We start from the raw sequence: 21,308 nt of genomic DNA, 5'->3' as shown, positions 1-21,308 counted from the left end.
CCTTTGCCCTCTCATTCTCAGCTACTCCTGCACATATACCCCATCCATACTCCCATTCTCTCACACTTTCTCCTCTCCATTTTGTTTCAGTTATTCCACATACATCCACTTTCGCACCGTCAAGCACCTGGACAATCTCTCTTTCTTTCACCTCATCATTCGCTCCTCTTACATTCCATGTACTCATTACCAAGTCCTTTGTCCGGTCCTGGGTCGTCATCGTTTGGTCAGTCCTTGTCCGAGGCTTCTTGTTTGTTTTTTTAGTTAGTTGTTTTCCGGGGAGGGGCACTAACCCTCCGCCAACCCTTTTAGTCGCCTTTTACAACAAGCAGGGATACTGGGGGAGTATTCTTGAAAACCCCCCTACCCCCAGGGGTGTGACGAATGATAAAGGAAAGGTAGTAGTGGACAGCGTGGATATCAAGACGCCCAGCAAGAGCGTCACAATCAGTTCCTGAATGAGGAGTCTGACTGGCAAAGGGAAGGTTTGGAGTCAGCAGATCCAGTGTTTGGCCCTTGGCCTTTGACTGATGCTGTTACTGAGAGCAAGGCAAATGGCAGGATGCAGTTTGGGAAAGTGGCAGGTGTGCCTGGGATGACTGCTGAAATACTGTGGGCCTCAGGAGATAATGAGTGGGTTCAGCTACTGATTTCATAAATACAACCATAAATAAGTGTGTTGTTCCAGATGACTGACTGAAGAGTGTGACTGTAAATTTTTACAAGGAGAACTGTGATGCACTGGAGAGAGGAAATTTTAAAGGCATAAAACTTTGGGACCAGATAATGAAGGTAATGAAGAGAGTCCTAGGAAGTATGATTAGGGACACAGTGAATACTGATGAGATCCAATTTGGGTTTATGCCAGGCAAAAAGGACCACTGATGCCATATTCACTGTTCGACAGCTTCAGGAAAAATATATAGGAGTGAAAAAGGATCTGTACTTTATTTTTATTGATTTGGAGACGGCATTTGACAGAGTCTCTGGGGAGATGAAGCGGGCAATGAGAAAACTTGGGATCAAGGAGTGGCTGGTTAGAGTGGTTATGGCAATGTATGTGGATGCTCACACCCAGGTGAAAGTGAATGGAGATTTGAGTGATGGGTTTTCTGTGAATGTTGATGTGCATCGGGGGTCAATCTTGAGCCCCTTCATGTTTGTCATAGTGCTTGAAGCTCTCTCACATGACTTCAGAAACAGACTTCCATGGAAGATGATGTATGCTGATGACTTGGTGTTCACTGCAGAGAATTAATGGAGATAGAGGAAAGATTCAGGAAATGGTGAGACAGAATGAAGAACAGGGGTTTAAGGGCAAATGTAGATAAAACAGACATGATGATATCTAGGGCTGGTGGCAAAGCTGTCAAAGCTGAGGAAAACAAGCTATGTGCAGTTTGCCACAAGGGTGTGGGAAGTAACTTCATCTTGTGCAGTATTTGCGATAAAAGGGTGCATCAGAGATGTTGTGTTGTTAGAAACAGACCGTGAGATAATGCTGATTTCATGTATGCAGTGTCTTGGGGAGAGCATGAAAATATTGTCAGGCATTAAAGGATTGATCTTGCTTGGGAGTCTGTTGAGTGTGTGATTTTTGTGTGTGTGTGTGGGGGGGGGGGAGACAACATGTTATGTACTGGAAGTGGGGCTAGAGTAAGGAGTGGTTGGAGGAAGTTCTAGGAACTGTTACCTCTCCTGACATTGAGGGGCTCTCCCTCTGTGCTAAGGGATTTTTGTATGTGGCATGTGTTGAGTGTAATGCTGTAGGATAGTGAGACATAGGCAGTAAAGGAAGAGGACATTCGTAGGCTCAAACATATGGAAATGACCAGTGCTGGGCAGGTGTGCAAACGCTTGCGCAAAGCGCAGTTGCGTTCCGGTGAATATTATTTGCGCACTGCGCACCGCAGGAGACCATGCGCAATATTGCGATTGTGCACATGAAAAGGCAGGTGCGCAAGCGCAAATTTAGTTGCGCTTGCACAACTAAATTTAAGCTTGTGCACCTGCCTTGCGCACCTGTCCTGTGGATTGTGCACTGCGCAATCCAAGGGACATGTGGTTTTGGGAGCTTCCCATATGTCTGGACAAGGGATGGGGGTAGGCTCGGGCGGGTCGCGAGGGTTCTGCTGGGGGGAAGCGGGAAGGATGGAGGGTAGTAGCATTTCTTAAAATGCTTCAACAGAGAAAATGTATTTTAATATCTTTAAATTATTAGTAGTAGTAAATAATAATACATTAAAAATACATTATTTGTTAAGAGTAGCATATGCAATTCCTTACAAAAATCATTAAAACATATTATTTAAATCAAATATCCACAACCTAATAATTTACTAGGCTGTGGATATCTGATTTAAATAATATGTTTTAATGATTTCTGTAAGGAATTACACAAGCTATTGTACATCTATATTGAGTTATTAAATAAAATGTCTCGCGAAAATGCAAATAAAAGTAAAACTGGCACCATCACAGCCTTTGTTTCCCTGTCCCTCCGCTTGCAGCCCACTCACTCCTCTGAACTTCCACGAGTGAAAAAGTTACAACATGACAGTATTGTGATAGCAACTCTAATGTATGGAAGTGAAGCTTTGACCATGTTAGAGAGACAGAAGTCAAGAGTGAGAGCTGTGGAAATAAATGAGTTATCTGAGAGGAGCAAGTGGAGTTACATGGGGAGATAGACTGACAAATAAGGAAGTGAAGGATCGTTGTGGTGAGGATGTGGATGTGAAAGGAAGCGTCAGGAGAAACACATTGAGGTGGTTTGGTCACATGGAGGGGATGGAGAGTGAGAAACTAATGAGGAGAGTGTATGTGAGTGAGGTGGAGGGAGGGAGAGGGAGGGGGATGCCAAGGATGAGTTGGAGGGATGGAGTGGAGACGTATATGAGAGAAAGGGGGGTGTGAGCTAGGAGCAGGGCAGTGAAATGGCATGGGACAGGAATGGAGGCGATTTGTTGCTTGTTTGTGGCCAGTGGCCATCCCTTACGGGATTAATGCATCTGGCAATAAATAGATAGCATAATTATAAATAAAAGTAAGTATCCTGATTTATTAACAATCTCAATATTATACAGTAATTCCCACAAATATATGCAAATGGTTTGCACTAGCACTTAGCGACATTGCACAAGCTAAATATTAGATTGCGCACTTGCATAAATTACAAATAATAGAAAATAATAATAATAAATAAAAGTAAGTATTCTATTTTATTTAAATATCTCAATACTTTACAGTAATTCCCACAAATACATGCAAATGGTTTGCGCTTGCGTTCTGCGGAATTGCACAAGCCAAATATTTGTCATATTGTGCACTTGCGCTTGTGCAAGGTAGTGAACTATGGATTGCACATTGCACATGCACAAGGTCCTTCTTCGTCTGTGCTGCCCACCACTGGAAATGACAATGATTGGATGGAAGTGTAGTGCATCCTTGAATGTGAGGCCTGGGGGGGCTAGGTTTAAGACTGAAGAGTTGACCTAGAGGATGGAATTGGAGTGTATTGGTACTGTGGTAAGAAGGAGTAAAATGAGAAAGTTTGGGTAGGTTGAAAGGATGGAGGGTGACAACTGAATGTGAAAAGTAAGAAGTATGAACACTGGGGGAAGGGCTAAGAAAGGCTGACTGAAAAGGACCTGGGACGAGGTCATAGTGTGTGACCTCACGGATAAGGGACTGAATAGGGAGGCTGTCAGAGATCAAGCAGTGTGGAGAGCCGTCATTAGGTGATCACGGCTGAAACAAGCATGTTGGAGTCTTTATAAACAATTTGATACAACGATATGAAATTCTTCCTGCCCCTTCTGGCAATGCACCAAAAACCTTTCCAACAATTTTACTTCATCCTCTTTCCATGCCCTTTTCTGCTCTGAAGCAGTTTCTTCTACTGAAAAGGCAGAACTCTTCCCCCAGATTTTCTTTTCCAACTCCAGTTTGGATGACTCTAGTCCTATTCCTTCACCTCCCCCCCTCCCTCTGACTTTCTCATGACTAACATTAAAATTTCTTCTCCCACTGGCCTCAACACTATTAAGGTATATGGGTCTGATTGGGTACTACCTGTTATTCTCAAAAACCGTGCATCTTTGACAAAACCCTGCTTTGGTAACTTCTTTCATCCATCTAAACTATGGTCCTTTCGCAGCAAGAAGTCCGTTCAGGGTGTGGCAGAATTCCCCCGAGTGCGACGTTGCCAATTTGACCACCAATTATCGGATTATCAATGTCTCCCTACCTACCCCCATCACACCTGTTTCTCGCTCTCTCTCTCTATATATATATATGAATATATATATATATATATATATATATATTATATATATTTATTATTTATTTTCAATTTTTTTTCACACCACTTATGAGGTAAAAGTCTAGGCACGTTTTATTTTTAAGAGGTTTCCCCTGTAGGTCTAATCCTCTCTCTGATCTTTAAACATAATCTTCTTCGTCATCAGAACTTTCTGTTATACTGACGAGAGAGAGAGAGAGAGAGAGAGAGAGAGAGAGAGGGAGGGAGAGAGAAACAGGTGGGATGGAGGTAGGTAGGGAGAGAGTGATAATCCGATAATTGGTGGTCAAATTGGCAACTCTACGGCGTGACAACATGGGAAAAATGCCCTGCCACGTGTCATAGAATTCATTCAAATCGTTGTTATAATTCTAAAAAGTGATACTCAATGTACTATATAGCTTCCTTTACTATATACAGAATATAAAATACAATTTCAAATAGCACATAGATGGGAAATAACAGAGAGAGAGGCATGTACTACGGCTGATTTGGCAGCATCGCTAGAGGTGATTCACCAGGTGGGCCCCACCCTGAACGGACTACTTGCGGTGAAAGGACCATGGTGCATTTCCTTCTTGCTGGAAGCTGGCTCTCATTTAGCCTGTCCCAGAGAAGGGTGGCCATTCCTAACCCTCTAAGTATTGCCAAACTGCTTTCATATCCTGCATTTTTAATGTTTCCAGCCCTTTAAGTACCATCAAATTGCTTTTGTATTCATTTTTTTTTTTTTTTAATCTGTTATTTATAAAAAGTTATAAATCACCCTTCCTAACATTACATATTCCTTCTGACTGCCACTACAGGTTTCACCAAGGATGCTCCACAGGCGATCTTCTCACCTTCATTTCTGATTCTTGGCCATCCTCCTTTTGGGAATTTGGCAAAAGCTTTGTCACTGCAAACAGCAGTCAGATATATTATTTTCTGGTTAGGAGGGTTGATAGGAGGTTAGTGAGGGATGTTAAAGTTATATGAAGTGAGGAGTGTGTGCAGCACAAACAACTGATTTGTGATATGGTGCTTAAAGAACGAGTGATGAAAAAGAGGACTTATGTACCTAGGAGGAAAATATGGAAACTGAAAAACCAAGTAGTAAGGGATGCCTTCTATAGCAAGATGAGGAGAGTGGTGGATGAACAGGGAGCTGTAGACAGAGGCGTTAATGAACAGTACAGAGACCTCAAGAACAATTTCTTGAGAGTTACTGATGTAACATGCGAATGGACAAGTGGACCACCAAGACATAAAGTAGCTTTTTGGTGGGATGAGGCTGTAGAAGCTGCAGTTAAGGAGAAAAGAAAGCTTTTCCGGGAATGGAAGAAGGTGGTAACAAGAAGGAATACTTGGCTGCCAAGCATAGAGCTAGAAGAGAGGTATACAGGGCGAAGTCTGAGTCACAGAGACTTTTACTTGATAACCTAAATCATGGGGAAAGGAAAAATATGATATTTAAGGTGTCAAATCAGATGAAGAGGGATCATCGGGATATTATAGGTGAGCAGTGTGTGAAGAATGATGAAGGAAGGGTAGTGGTGAACAGTGAGGATATTAAAGATGCATGGAGAAAGCATTATAGCTGGTTGTTGAATGAGGAGTTTGACTGGGACAGGGAAGGTTTGGAGCAAGCAGATCCAGTGTTTGGCCCTTGGCCTTTGATTGATGCTGCTGCTGTGAGTAAGGCAATAGGCAGGATGAAAATGGGGAAGGCAGCAGGTGTGTCTGGGTTGAATGCCGAAATGTTGAAGGCCTCAGGAGATATAGGGGTGAGGTTAGTCACTGACCTGATAAATATGATTATTTATGAGTGTGTAGTCCCAGATGATTGGCTGAAGAGTGTAACTGTAAATGTGTATAAAGGGAAGGGTGATGCCCTGGAAAGAGGAAATTATAGTTGAGGTATAAAGCTTTTAGATCTGATAATGAAGGTACAGTAGAACCTCTTTGGTCCGGACCCCTTTAATCCGGATTTCTGTTAATTCGGACAAAATTTAAAAATAATAAGCTCCAAAAATATGTTGAAAGTAATTCTAAAGTCATTTTCAGTATCAGTGCGGAAAGCGATCGTCATTCGTTTAGTCTCGGATCATGCTAGGTTGCAACATGGGTGCCTGTTTAAACACACGCTAGCATTCGTTCCATCTACTAGTTCACCAACCATTTATATTTTTACGCTGTATTTCAAAAGTTAATCCTCCTTACCATGCCCCTTAATGCAAGTGTAGCTTCTGCAATGAATAAAGGTGTTAAAAGGAGGAGTTTGCTTACACAAAAATGGGTCAGAATATTCTGCAGTGTTTAGTGATTACTGTAGGTTATTTTTTGTACTTAAATGTGCTTTACTTGTACATCAAACATTAGCTTCTTGCCCATATGGGCGTTATCAATATGCCAAAGATGACAATGTATTTTTTGCCTACATAAGTTTTATTTTTATTGCAAATATTAGTTAATTAATTAATTAATTTTTTTGCCTACACGGGCCTTAGTCACTTACTACAATTCAAAATGTAGGCTAGTTTCTTGTCATGGCCTTACCTGTAAATTATGCAATACAAAACTATCGTACATGATTAGTTTGGTTATTTTAATATCCTTTCATCTTTTGCAGTTATGCAGGGTTGACATATGCCACATATGTTAATAATTAACAAACATACCATATGTAGATAGTTTTTGGTATGAACTGGAGATTACCCTGATGCTCCGGACAATCTGCTAATTCGGACAACCCTTCCCCCCATATAGTCCGAATGAGAGAGGTTCTACTGTAATGGAAAGAATTTTAGAAGGTATGATTAGAGAATGAATGAATATTGATAAGATGTAGTTTGGGTTTATGCCAGGTAGGGGGACCACTGATGCCACATTCATTGTTTGACAGCTTCAGGAAAAACATATTGGTAGGAGAAGAGATCTGTATATTGTTTTTGTTGATTTGGAAAAGGCCTTTGACAGAGTCCCTAGAAAGGTGGTGAAGTGGGCAATGAGAAAGCTTGGTTTGGAGGAGTGGTTGGTTAGGGAGGTTATGGCTATGAATGTCAGTGCTCGCACCCAGGTAAGAGTGAATGGAGATTTGAGTGATGAGTTTTCTGTGAATGTTGGTGTGCATCATGGGTCAATTTTGAGTCCCATGTCGTTTACCATGGTACTTGAAGCTCTCTCACGTGACTTTAGAAACGGACTCCCGTGGGAGATGTTGTATGCTGATGATTTGGTGTTGACTGCAGAGAACGAAAGGGAGGCGGAGGAAAGGTTTAGGAAGTGGAGAGATGGTATGGGGCACAAGAGCTTAATGGTAAATGCAGATAAAATAAAAGTGATGATACCTAGGGTAGGTGGTGGTACTATCAAAGATGAGGGAGAGTGGCCTTGTGCAGTTTGCCACAAGGGCATGGGAAGTAATTCCATCTTGTGCAGTGTTTTTGATAAATGGGTGCACAAGAGATGTAGTGGTATCAAAGGTAGACTGCGAGATAATGTTAATTTTATGTGTACAGCGTGTCGGGGAGAGCAGGTGGAGATTGTCAGGCGTGAAAGGATTGAACTTGCTGGTGAATCTCTCGAGTGTGTGGAAGAGTTTTGTTATTTGGGAGATATGCTGTGTGCTGGAGGTGGGGCTGGAGCTAGCTCTGTGGCTAGCGTGAGAAGTGGTTGGAATAAGTTCAGGGAGCTCTTGCCTCTCCTGACATTGAGAGGACTCTCCCTACATGCTAAGGGGTCTTTGTATGCAGCATGTATTAGGAGTGTAATGCTGTATGGTAGTGAGACCTGGGCAGTAAAGGAGGAGGATATTCGCAGGCTCTGACGTACAGAAATGACAATGATTAGGTGCATGTGTAGTACGTCCCTGCATGCAAGGTCTGGGGGGGCTGGGTTTACGACAGAAGAGTTGAGAGGTAGGATGCGACTGGAGTGTATTGGTGTTGTGATAAGGAGAGGTAGATCGAGATAGTCTGGACATGTGGAGAGGATGGGGGATATTAGTTGGGTGAGGAAGGTGAGAAGTGTTAATATTGGCAGTGGGGTTGTGAGGAGGTAGACCGAGAAAGGCATGGGACGAGGTCATTAGGTGTGACCTCAGGGTTAGGGGACTGAACAGGGAGGCTGCAATGGATCGTGCAGCGTGCAGAACCGCCATTAGGTGACCAAGGCCGACGCATGCAAGCATGATGGAGCCCTTAAAAACGAAACGAAATGAAACAACTGCAAGGCTTTTGATTGAATCTGGCAAAAATCTTTAATTTCCAAACTGCTGTCTTATAACTTCTATCCATCTATCTCTGCCTTTACCTCAAGCTTCCTTTCTAGTCACTCTACTGCTGTTGTACAAGGCCACTCTTCTTCTTCTTGAGCTATCAACAGTGGTACAGTCTAGGACTAAAATTATAAGGCTCAACTTAAGTATGCTTTTCCACCACAGATGACGCTTTAATTGTTTTGGAGGGGGAGAGGGGAGAAGTCAGGAAGTAGGAGACACGAGAATGAAGTGTGGGGGGTTAGTGGGTGGAGCCCTGACACTCACATCCATTGCTTCAGGAATGTGTGTGTGTGTGTGTGTGTGTGTGCGTGTTTGTTCTGTCAGTCAGAAATGTGTTGGGAGACACGATATCGAACAAAGAATGTGGAACTTAATGCTGACTTACGAAACACGTGGGATGAAAGAGTAATTTTTTCCTGATTAGTAAACATTTTTGTTCCATTTCGTCCCCTAAACTGTGAAACCCATGAATTTTCATCTAAGCAAACACCCTAAAGACCTTACCAATTCAATTCATACTCCTCCAGTTTGTTTTCTGTACTTTTCTGACTATTTTGACGGTGATAAATTACCTTCTCTTGCTGAAAGAGTTCCTCCTCTACTATCATCATGTTCCTTAAGCCGTACCTATGATTGTTTCCAGCATAATGGAAGAAACTTATTCAACATACTCAAAAGTGGATTTTGTTTCCCAATTTCCCAACTGGAGCCAAGGTTACTTTGGGTTAGGTTAGGTTAAATTATTAGGTAGTTAAGCAAGGTTAGGCAATTTTTTTTTTTTTTTTTTTTAATAACAGAACAGAGGATGGAAAAACAAATGAATAAGAAAACAATAAATAATAACCCATACACCAGAATACTGGCATCCTCCATTAATAAAATAGTTGGACTTGAACAGCTTCAGATTGAAGTTCGGGGGGAAACAACTCCGGGGAAGTGAGTTCCAGAGAGATGCAGTTCGGGAAATAAAAGAATTCTGATAGACAAAAGTTCTGCAATACGGTTGTGTGACATTCCAGTCATGAGCACTACCAGATGCCTGTGTAGCATGAGGGAAGGCATGGAAAGGTGGCACAATGGACACAACTTCGTCTGAGCATTTGCCATAAAAATATCTGTAAAATAATGCAAGGGAGACAACATTCCTTCTTATTTGTAGGGGAGGTAGTTTATTTATAATAACAGGGTTATTAATAATTCCAACAGCTTTGTTCTGAATTTCGTCTAGTTGTTTTAATGCAAACTCTCCACATCCACTCCACAAGGGTGACCAATATTCAAGCGCACATGACTCTAATAAATTTGCTAACTGCTCATCAGTGAAAAAGTTACGGACTCTGTACAATAATCCAAGTTTCTTTGAGGCGGTTTTAGCAGGTGATCTGACATGGGAGGTCCAGCTGAGGGCATTGTTATGTGAGACACCGAGAATTTCAATACTTTTTGAGATGGGAATATTAGTAGCATTAAAGGTAATATAAGAATCTGGCAATATCTGTCTATTAGTAAATTGTATATATTTGGTTTTACTTGCATTAAATGGGACAAGGTTGTTCTGTCCCCATTCACTGAGCATAGGTAAGTCTTGATTTATGGAGATGGCTGTACTGAGTTGGGAGTTAGAGATATTAGACTTTGTAAATGGGTGTTCGAGTGCATGTTGAGTCATCTGCATATGAATGGATGGGATCGTGGGTGAGAGATAAGAGATCATTAATATGAACCAGAAACAGGGTTGGCGCCAAAACTGACCTCTGTGGCGCACCGGCATTAACTGAGTGGAAACTGGAATATACATCATCTACTTTTATTTTTCTGTCACTGAGATATGAGGAAAGCAGAGGAACAAAAGAAGTAAGTCCATAACAAGCGAGTTTGGACAGCAGGGAACGATGTCACACTCTGTTGAAAGCTTTAGAAATATCAAGGGCTACTGCATGAGTTTCTCCATGTTGGCCAATTGATTGGTGGATGGTATGAGTAAGGAGACTGAGTATGTCAGTGGTGGATTTTTCATGGCAAAAACCACATTGTCTATCACCATATAAGTTGTTGGATTCATGATGTTTAACTATGTGCTTATTAATTACAATTTCAAATACTTTACCAAGAGAAGATGTGACAGCTATTGGTCTGAAATCAAAGGTGTCAGAGGAACTTTCTTTCTTTGGAATTGGGTGGATATTGGCTTCTTTCCATGAATTAGGGAATGAAGAGGTATGTATGCATAGTCTGAATAATTTAGCTAGAACAAAGGCAAGTTCTGGGGAACACTTTTTCAGAACAATTGGAAGAATTCCATCTGGGCCTGGAGCTTTGCTGGTTGGTAAATTGTCTAGGATGGATTTTACATATCTTGTCTGTATTTTAACTGGAACAATGTCGGGAAAGTCAAGTTCTAGCACTGGGACATTCCAGCTGACTTCTTCCATGGTAGAATTTCTGGCAAAAGTACTGGCAAAGATATTTGATTTCAGGTTATTAGTCACTTCACCAAACTCCACTCCACCACCCTTGTGATAGAGTCGTGAGCAGGAGGTGTGGGTGGGGGTAGACTCATGCCCATTAACCTGTGCCTTGCAACCGGATGCTTGCTGTTTAAAATGGAGCTATCGTAAGGATAATTATATGTATTACCATACCACTGAACCATTTGGTCATGGCCGGATATAACAAAACCTGGATAATCCGAATCTGGATAATCGAGCTTTCACTGTATTGAGCAATGTCCATCTCAGCAGTTACTTCAACAAACAAGGGATGAGGCTATGGCACACCTAATGTCCGACTTGGCTCGTATCTCTGATGGGTAAAAGCAATCTTGTTGTTTTTAATGCATCAAAGACTCAGTTCTTACACCTATCAACCAGACAAAATCTTCCACAGGAGTACCTACCAATGTTTAATAATATCTAGCTAAATCCTGTATCATCCTTAACCCGGCCCGTACCGACTAATTTATTACAAAATCCACCCCCAAAACCCGACAAATTTTCGACTTTTATTTTTTTTCTCTACCACCGCTTTTTATGAGAAACATCAAAAATTAACAGAGACAAATCGCTCAACTAAGGTTTAAAATCCTGCTACAGGTAACAATACCCTCACCTGGCTCTGTCTTCAATGGAGGCTGTCGCTGGAGAAAACGTGTTCTATGGGAGGGGTAACTATTCCAAACCACTCATATTTGGTATTTATTTTTTTCTTTGGTAGGAATTTATACGTAGTACAAGAGTATATTGGTGTTCATACAGTAATATAAGCAATATAAGCACTGTTTCACTCACCAAACACATCAACATACCACACCTTTTTGGCGACATTACCTGTTCATCATTTCTGACTGTTTCTTCCTTTAACACTACGTAAACTTTGTCCTCCACATTGTCACTGATTGGGGAATCACTCTGACCTTGAATTTCGTACCGTGGCGCGACATGTCTTTACTGGCTGGGTCACTGGTAACAGGTGAGTTGCTGAGACAATGGAGTGGAAGGGGGGAGGGAAGGTAACACAGGATAAGGCATTTCCCTGCCTGGCATCAGGTAGAGGAAGGTGTCCCGTGTATACATATAAAAAATCACGCGCGAAATTTGAAAATTGTGCAAACGACATACCTTGCAATAGCAAAACGTTCATCGTACGTTGTGGGAACTGAGCATGGAAAAAAGTTGCAACATGCATCGTACACTGTGGGTACAGGGCGGGTTAAACATACATGGGATTTCATACTCTCGGGATTAATCTTCGGAAGGCCATATTACATCTCTTGAAAAATCTGTTTCCAAGAGATTAGGTGTCCCAAGCCAACTTGCAATGGTCAACTTATCACACTTACCAATGGTTCCTCCAGTCACTTAACATGTCTTGTGATATATATAATTGAAGAAAAGTAGCAATACTCTCCTTACCTAAAATGAGTATGGAGCAATTTCTCCAGTCACTCTTTCCAATGCCTGTGTGGTGCTACAAGTAGCTATAGTATGGGTGCCTCCAATAGGAGAGAACAGAGAGGGAAAATAATTAGGTATTACTGTATTATATTTCTGAAACCATATTTCATTCATTCATTCATTCATCAACTAATGCAGTGTTGCCCCATGAAGAGCATAAGAGCCCGGGGCTAAACAGGTTAGTCCTAACATTTAAGATGAGAATGACCAGCCTCACTCATCCGTGAGTGGCAGCACATGAGCAATAAACCCCAACCACCCCTTGGATGTGAACCTCCACCAGATCAATCCGATTGGAGCGCCTTAATTACCCACTAAACCACCAGGGGCCATGATTTGGTTATATGGTTACCATCTAGTGTGGTAAATGGTTTCCTGGTGTACAGGAAACCATTTGACTTGTCACTCGGTGTAGAGGCACCCACAGACAGAAGGAAGGGGAAAGAATGAAGGAAAGAATGACACAAGAGGAAGGAATGAAGGAAGAGAGGAATGGACAGGCACCAGAGCAGCACTACATTGAAAGAGTGGATGGTGGGCAAGCCCACCTACCACCCATATTTGACTGCCATAATTACACTGAGCTGTACACAACGTAAGAGATATAGCAGACTACTCAGATTATTACAAAAGACAATATCAAGTAAAGCAGGCTATAGTAAATGTAACCGGCAATAGCAAATACAGCAATCTACAGACAAAAATAATAATTCCCAATCTACTCACTACTATCATCAATATCGGTCACACAATCACACAACAATATTACATCATGTGTTACCATCAAGAGATGATGAGAGAATAGCACGACCACTCTGCGTGAAGGCCAGATCAGTGACAGGAGCTGTGTGCTCTGCGAAGGTTACAAAGCAGAATGACGACTGACTGGACCAAAGTTTCACCTGAGGAAAGATATTTATATCTTAGCATCTGCAACATCTAAATAAATCCATTAGGTAAAAACAGATTGCAAAAGAAAAGGCCATCCCCAGGTTACACTACTGAATATCCTATACTATGAAGCCTAATACAGTACAGTCAACTCCCGCTATTTGCAGGTTCACATACTCATGGATTTTTCTGGGAAATTATTTAAAAAATTCACAGGAAGATATCTCCTGCCTTTCCCACAGCATCAAGTGTTCCTACTGATTCATATGCAATTTTTTTGTATGTTTTCTGTGAGAAATACTGTCCTATACAGTTAAACTGTGTAATTACCCTGTATTATATAGGTATGTGCTGTTCAGCACAGGACATCAGTACTCAACAGCACTCGGCATTTCACAACACAAAATCCCGCTCTTTCTTGCAATGAGAGTTTTCTTGTGATTGGCTCCTACACTAGCATCTCTCATTATCTGTCTAAGTGTCTTTCTCCCTATCCTATTGGCTGTTCAAGGAGGGGACCCAATTATATTCCACTGTGCTCATTCTCTCTCAGTTCATCTCACAGGCTGTGCATCCCTGTGTGCTCTGCATGTTATTAGTTTCGTTAATGAATTCCATTCTTTATCCCTGTGAAAAATGGGTCCTAAACATGCCACTCAGGGTGCATCTACTGCTAGGGGTCCAAAATGGCAGAAGAAAGTGATGTCAATGGAATATAAAGTGAAACTGCAGAACATGGTATGTGAGGGGTAGTTGTTTGCAGCTGTCACACGACATTTTTGTGTGAACGAGAGCACGGTGCATTGCATGAAGAAAGATGAGAAAGGCATTTGTGATGATGTTGCTGCTAGTGTAACTGGTAGTGCAAAGGTGGTGACAACTGTGCATGATATGAGCATTTTGCGAATGGAATCGGTCGTAAGTGTGTGGATGGAGGACTGCTGCAGGAAGAATGTGGTGCTTGGATAACATCATCCGCAAGAAGGTGTGGAGTTTGCTTGCATGTTTTTCTCAGGAGGACCTACAACCTAGCACCTCTTCTGAAGATGCACAGCCTGCATCGCAGTTTCAGGCAAGCAAGGGGTGGTTTCACTGCTTAAAGAAGCAGTTCTCCTTGAAAAATGTGCAGCTCTCTGGAAAAGCAGCATCTGCAGACCACGAGGCAGCCGCGACATACCCCACACCTCTCAAGAAAATGATCAAGGAGGAAAGGGTACAGGTTTGAGTGGGCATTCAGTGCCGACGAGACAGCAGTGTTTTTGGAAGAAGTTGTCCGCCAGGACCTACATCACTCAGCAGGAAGCATGAGCCCCAGGATTTAAGGCTATAAAGGAAAAGGACCGTGTGACTTTCCTCAATGTATTGCAACGCAGCTGGCCACATGATCAAACCTAGGCTCCTATACAAGGTTGCAAATCCCTAGGCACTGCACTACAGGAGCAAGAACTTGTTGCCAGTGTTATCACAGACAGTCTGTGAGAGGTCCCACTAACAAATGCTGAAAATTTTAGGGCAGGGAATTAGTTCAATAATTGTATTATCCATTAATGAAATCTAAATTCCACACAAATAACTTGCATTATACCAAAGGCAGTGAAGTTAAGTTCATTTACACTTGCAGTGGCATCCTACTGGAAGAAACAGGTCATTCTGGCCCCTAAACCTATTTGTCTCGAAGTCGTTCTGGTTAGATAAGAATATGCTGGTCAGGTTAAAATTTACTGAATTAACCTCTCCATGGCCAAGCAATCTGAATTTGTCATGACTCACATGAAGGCCTGGACACTGATTTCTCAAGTTTCAAAAATCTTTTATTTTTTTTTTTTTTTTATTTATTTATTTTTTTTTGGGGGGGCTAAATTGAAGAGAAACATCTGGTGTACCTGGTAATGCAATTTTTAGTTTCACAGACCCATCCTGACCTTTGCAATTAAGTGTGAAAAATTTCACCAAAGACAGCATACATGTCAGTGCAAACTAAGTAGAAAAGTGAAAAAACATTACAATAGGAAATATCCATATTTTCATCCCCCAAAAAACATTAAATGGTGCTGAAATGGATTGAAATGACTAGATATGTGTGTTATGAACAAAATCAGTACATAATATGGGTGGTTTCATGCCCAGATGAAGAAACAGAAACATCCTATGATGACATCTCCCAGATTATGGAAGAAAAGACAACTTATACTATACTTATGGGAGACTTCAATGCAAAAGTTGAGAGGTCGAAAAATGGAGAAGCATGTATGGGAAAATTTGGAGTGGGAGAAAGGAATGAAAGAGGAGAAATGCTGGTAAATTTTGCTGAAATGTTTAACATAAGAAAAATGAACACATTCTTCCACAAAAGAACAGGGAGAAAGTGGACCTGGAGAAGACCAAATGGAGAAACAAAGAATGAAATCGACTTCATTGTAGCAGATAAGAATAACACAATCACAAATGTCACAGTTATCAACAAAGTAAATATAGGTAGTGATCACAGAATGGTGGGTTGCATGGCCAGATTCAATTTCAGAAGTGAAAGAAAGAAGATGATTAAAGATAAAAAGATATGCCCAATAATAGTAAACGAAAACAAAGCAGCCTTTCAGTTGGAAATATGGAACAGATTTCAGGCTCTAAGTAATGCTGAATGTGACATTGATGAGCTGAATGACAGACTAACGAAAGTGCTAAGAGAATCAGCAGAGGTAGTAGGAAAACCTAATACAACCAAAGCCAAGAAATATTCAGAAAAGACACTTGAGCTTATGAAAAAACAAAAGGAAATGAAAGTAAAAACAATGAAAGACGAAATAGAACGAGCGGCATTATATAAGCTTATGAACAAAAGACAAAGAGAAGAAAAAAGAAAGGGAAACATGGATCAGATCAAAGAAACCATCAAAAATGGAAAAGGTCTGAAACAAGTCCGAAGTAAAATGGCACTAGGAAAGCAACAAATGACATCACTGAAGGAAAAAAACGGTGAAATCATTAAATGCAGAGATAAGATGATGAAAGGAGTTGAAGAATTTTACAAAGAACTGTGCATCAAAGACAGTAGTACCAATAGCTAACTTTTCAGCTGACACAAGTGAAATACCTGAGGTAACACCAGACGAAGCAAATATTTGTCTTAAAAATATGAAAAGAGGGAAGGCTCGGGGAGAAGATGGAATAGTAACAGATTTACTGTTGGATGCAGGAGCAGAAGTACAAAATAGGCTTGCTCACTTATTTACCTACTGTATATAACAGAAGAAAATTCCCAAAACATGGTGAAATGCAATACAGTAGTTACTTTACAAAAAAAGTGACTCAAAAGACCTTAGTAACTACTGACCCATTAGCTTATTATCAGTCATTTACAAACTCTTCACTAAAGTCCTTATGAACAGAATAACAACAATTTTGGAGGAGAACCAACCTCGTGACCAGGAAGGATTCCAAAGCGGGTATTCGACCACTGAGCATCTACACACAATGAATCAACTAATTGAGAAAACTACAGAATATAATAAACCACTATGCTTAGGTTTTGTTGATTACAAAAAAGCTTTTGACTCAGTGGAGCACATAGCAATCATAAAATCACTGCGAGAACAAGGAGTGAATGAGAACATTGTAAAACTGCTCGAAAACATATATAAAGAGGGAGCTGCTACAGTTAAATTACATAAGGGCTCGGAAAAAATTAAGATTGAGAAGGGTGTGCGTCAGGGAGATACATTTTCTCCAAAACTATTTACAGCATGCCTAGAAAGTATTTTCAGAAAGCTAGACTGGGAAAATAAAGGAGTGAACATTGACGGAGAAAAGCTAAACAAAGAGAGGAGGAGGCATTGCAAAAAATGTTAAATGACCTGAACAGAGAAAGTCTGAAAGTAGGGCTGAAGATGAACCGGAGTAAAACTAAAGTAATGTTTAATCCACAAACACCAAAGAGCGTCATCAGAATAAGCGATGAAATTCTTGGGACAGATACTAAAATTAACAAGAGATCATGATAGCAAAATAAAAAGACGCATTACACTTGGATGGAAAGCTTTCGGTAAACATAGAGACATTATGAAAAGTAGCTTGCAGTTTATATGAAATGAAAAGTATATAACAAATGTATAATTCCAGGTATGACATATGGTTGTGAGACCAGGACACTGACAAAATCAATGAAAAATAAATTAATCCATTCCCAGAGAACAATGGAAAGGTCAATGTTGGGAATATCTTTAAGAGACAGGAAAAGATCAACTTGGGTGAGACAGAGAGCATACTAAAGTCAAAGATATTATAGAAGTTATAAAAGAACAAAAATGGAGGTGGGCAGGCCATATAAAAAAGAATAAGGGATAACCGATGGAACAAGAGGCTGACTGACTGGGCACCAAGACACTGTAAGCGTAGCAGAAAAAGGCCAGACAGGAGATGCAGAGATGAGATAGAGAAATTTGCAGGGAAAACGTGGCAAAAATTGGCTCAGTCATGGAATTCGTGGAAAAGGTTGGGGGAGGCCTTTGTTCAGCAGTGGACTAGTTATGGCTGATGATGATGATATATATATATATATATATATATATATATATATATATATATATATATATATATATATAAATAGTGTGAAAAATGTGTTGAGTAGTTCTGTTAAACAAATAGGGCCCTTTTTCTGGGCACCAAAATGTGAGAAATGTTTAATGTATCCAAGTCGGTATCCCTGCCGGGACACTGCTATGCAAGAATTTTCTCGGTACACAACTCGTAGGTCGTTACTCTTCCCTAAAGTTGTCTAAGTAAATCAAACAAGTCTCATAGAGTTAGGTGAAACGTAAATTAAATTTAACTCACCTACAATACTATCTTCTAATCTATCTCTTCGCTAATCCCCCCTTGAATTGGCCAATTCGTAAAGGTTACTTAGCTATATGAAGAGGGAGTGATCGTTAACCAATGACGATGAGGCTGCCTGGTATAGTTGCTTGGGGAAGCAAGCGTCCTTATGGTGTGTATGTACAACCTTGCTAACTCCACGAGAGCTAGGAGCAGAGTCTTAACTCCACGAGAGCTAGGAGCAGAGTGCGTGAACGCGGCAAGCCCCAACACCTCATCGCATTGTGGGTTGCCAACTTTTATTTAATTACAGTACTATATACAGTTAAATTACATCATGATATGTACAGGGTAAATCTAACAAATTAATCTTAGTTCCACTTAAACTAAAGTTAGACCAAATATTCCCTTTAACTATGTAAATATCTTAATTCCACATCTGCCTTAACAGGGGAATCTTTCCCTGCTTGCCACGTCACCTATCGCGCAGACGCAGCTTAGGTCAGTGGAAAATACCACATAATTACATGTATTTACAATGTATAGTTGTCCAAGGGGGTTAAATGCAGTAGCATTTAATTTATCAATAACAAGAATTATTAAAGAGAACGTCATTTCTGGGTTATTAAAACCGCTTGAATAATTAACAACAGTCTCTACATCCTCTGCCTTTAACCAGGGATAACTATGATAAATTTAGAGAGCACAACTGCTCTGGGGGAAAATATTTCCCACAGTTTTGGGGCCCGCGGAAAATGATACGTTGTATCATGTAATATGACCCTTAGCCAAGAGTTCTCTCCATAGTTCTCGAGAATCCTATGCTGCGGCCCTACTAGGTCGCGCCTCTTGACCCGTTTGATCTTCACCATTCTCTGAATCCGGAGTGGCTGCTAACTCAAGGGGTACCAGTTTATCAATAGTTTTTATACTGGTATGTCCCCTGCATTTTATTTTTACGAGTCTCAGCACCCCTTCAGAATCTGGGTGTGTGGAGATCACTTTAGCTAATGGCCACTGGGATCTTGGCTGTTCAGTCTTCACTAAGACCACATCTCCTATGTTAATAACTGATTTGTTGCTGGCAGCTTGAGCTCCATAAAACCTCTCGCGTAGGCTCAAAAGATACTCTTTGCTCCAATGTCTATTTCAAGTATCCAGCACCCTTTTCAGACATAGATATCCCTCCCGCAGATGTTGTCCTAAATCATTATTTCCTATGTTAGGATCATCAACTTCTTCCTGGATATCCACACAAGGCATCGGATGGAGCTTCCTGCCATATAACATGTGAGCCGGTGTTAAGGCCTCTAGCGAGTCGCTAGTGTCATCTTGATAAGTCAGAGGTCTATTATTAATCCTGGCTTCAATTTCAGTTATTACTGTTCTTAAATCTTCTCTCGTGATCTCAGTTCTATGTAATGTTTTCCTCAGGCAGTTCTTGACAATACCAATCATTCTTTCGGTAAATCCATTTTGCCATGGAGCTCTTGGAGCTGTGAACTGCCAAATACAATTTCGGATTCCCAGCGCCGACTTAACCTTTGGGTCGTTCATTACGTTCAACAGTAAAAGTGCTGCTCCAACGAAATTAGTTCTGTTGTCACTTATTAACTTCCCACGACAAGACCTTCTAGCGGCAAATCTGCGAAAGACATTGAGGAATGTCTCTGAGCTTAGGTCTTCCGCCAGTTCTAGATGGACTGCCCTTGTGTAGGCACAAGTAAATAAACAAATGTAAACTTTATGGGGAGTTTCCTCACCCGTAACAGTTATAGCCCCTGTGTAGTCCACTCCTGTTATATGGAAGGGCCGACTTATGTTCACCCTATCCTTCGGTAGGGCTGGTGGTCCTGGGTAGGTATAAGGTCGCTGCTCATACCTCCTACAAATGATGCAGTTTTTGAGATATTTTTTTCATAACCTGTCTACCCTTAGGAATCCAGTACCTTTCCCGAATTTGGGCTAAGGTCTGCGGTACACCTCCATGGAGAGTGGAATCATGGGCTTCCTTTATAATAAGTTGTACAAAGCATCCACTCTTAGGTAATAAAATGGGATGTTTGGTTTGGATGGGCAAGTCAGCCTTTACCAATCGGCCTCGACATCTTATCAGACCTTTTCCGTCTAAGAACAAGCCTAAATTCTTCATCAGCTTATTCCTTTTTCCAGTGTCTTGGCCTAAAAGTTTATATATTTCCCCGTAAGAATTTCTTTGTACTCTTTTCAGCCAGTATTCTAGGGGATCTAATTTCTGAAACCCCACCTTCTTATTCAAAAATTCAACAACCAATTTAGTAGTATTTAGAAGCTGTCTTATTGATGAGAATCGGCTGATGTCAATTACTTCTGGCTCAGGTACTATAGGATCCAAGTTCACTACACTAACCTCGGCAATACTGTACTGTTTCTGTTCAGGCCAATCCTTAGTGAGTAACCATTTAGGACCTTTAAACCACAAGTTATCTTTGATCAGTCTCCTTACGGTCGAACCTCTCGAGAGCAGATCAGCTGGATTCTGTTTGGAGGACACATGCATGAATTTAAATTTGGAAGACAGCTCTTTAATAGTCTTCACTCTATTACGGACGAAAGGAATTTTACTGTCTTCCTTCCCTATCCAGTAAAGACAAATCTCACTGTCAGTCCATATGTAAATATCCTCAAACTGAGTATCAAGAGTAATGGTTATATACCTGGCCAATTTAGTTCCTACTTCTATGGAAGCCAATTCCATTTGAGGCAGGGTTCTTTCTTTAATTGGCGCAACTCTGGCTTTGGACATTATAATCTTACCATCCTCTCCTGTTGCGCAATAAGCTACTGCTCCATAGGCCCTTTGAGAAGCATCACAAAATATGTGTAAGTGCGACTTCTCATTACTGTATAATTTCCTGGGAATACATATGCTTGATGTAGTTTCAAACTCCTTTCTAATCTGTTCCCATTGTTCCACATATGTCTCACCTAATTCAGTGTCCCAGTCTAACTTTTCTTGCCAAGACTCCTGTACTAAACATTTGCCCCTAATAACTATAGGACTGACAAATCCTAATGGGTCAAATAGCTTGGAAACCTGACTTAACAA

General features: G+C 40.9%; 1 protein-coding gene across 1 annotated transcript in view; it reads right to left on the bottom strand.

Annotated features, from left to right (window-relative positions):
• Positions 1–21,308, bottom strand: part of LOC145414694 (periodic tryptophan protein 2 homolog) — a 632,863-nt gene that overhangs the window by 294,396 nt on the left and 317,159 nt on the right. The window contains exon 10 of the mRNA XM_080284215.1: positions 13,299–13,419. Coding sequence (XP_080140341.1) covers positions 13,299–13,419 — 121 coding nt within the window. The remainder of the gene's footprint in view (positions 1–13,298; positions 13,420–21,308) is intronic.

This window comes from Coenobita brevimanus, chromosome 100, assembly GCF_032717465.1.
Source record: "Coenobita brevimanus isolate Jiangsu-jjx chromosome 100, ASM3271746v2, whole genome shotgun sequence".
NCBI lineage: Eukaryota > Metazoa > Arthropoda > Malacostraca > Decapoda > Coenobitidae > Coenobita > Coenobita brevimanus.
This window is presented reverse-complemented; position numbering and strand designations above follow the sequence as displayed.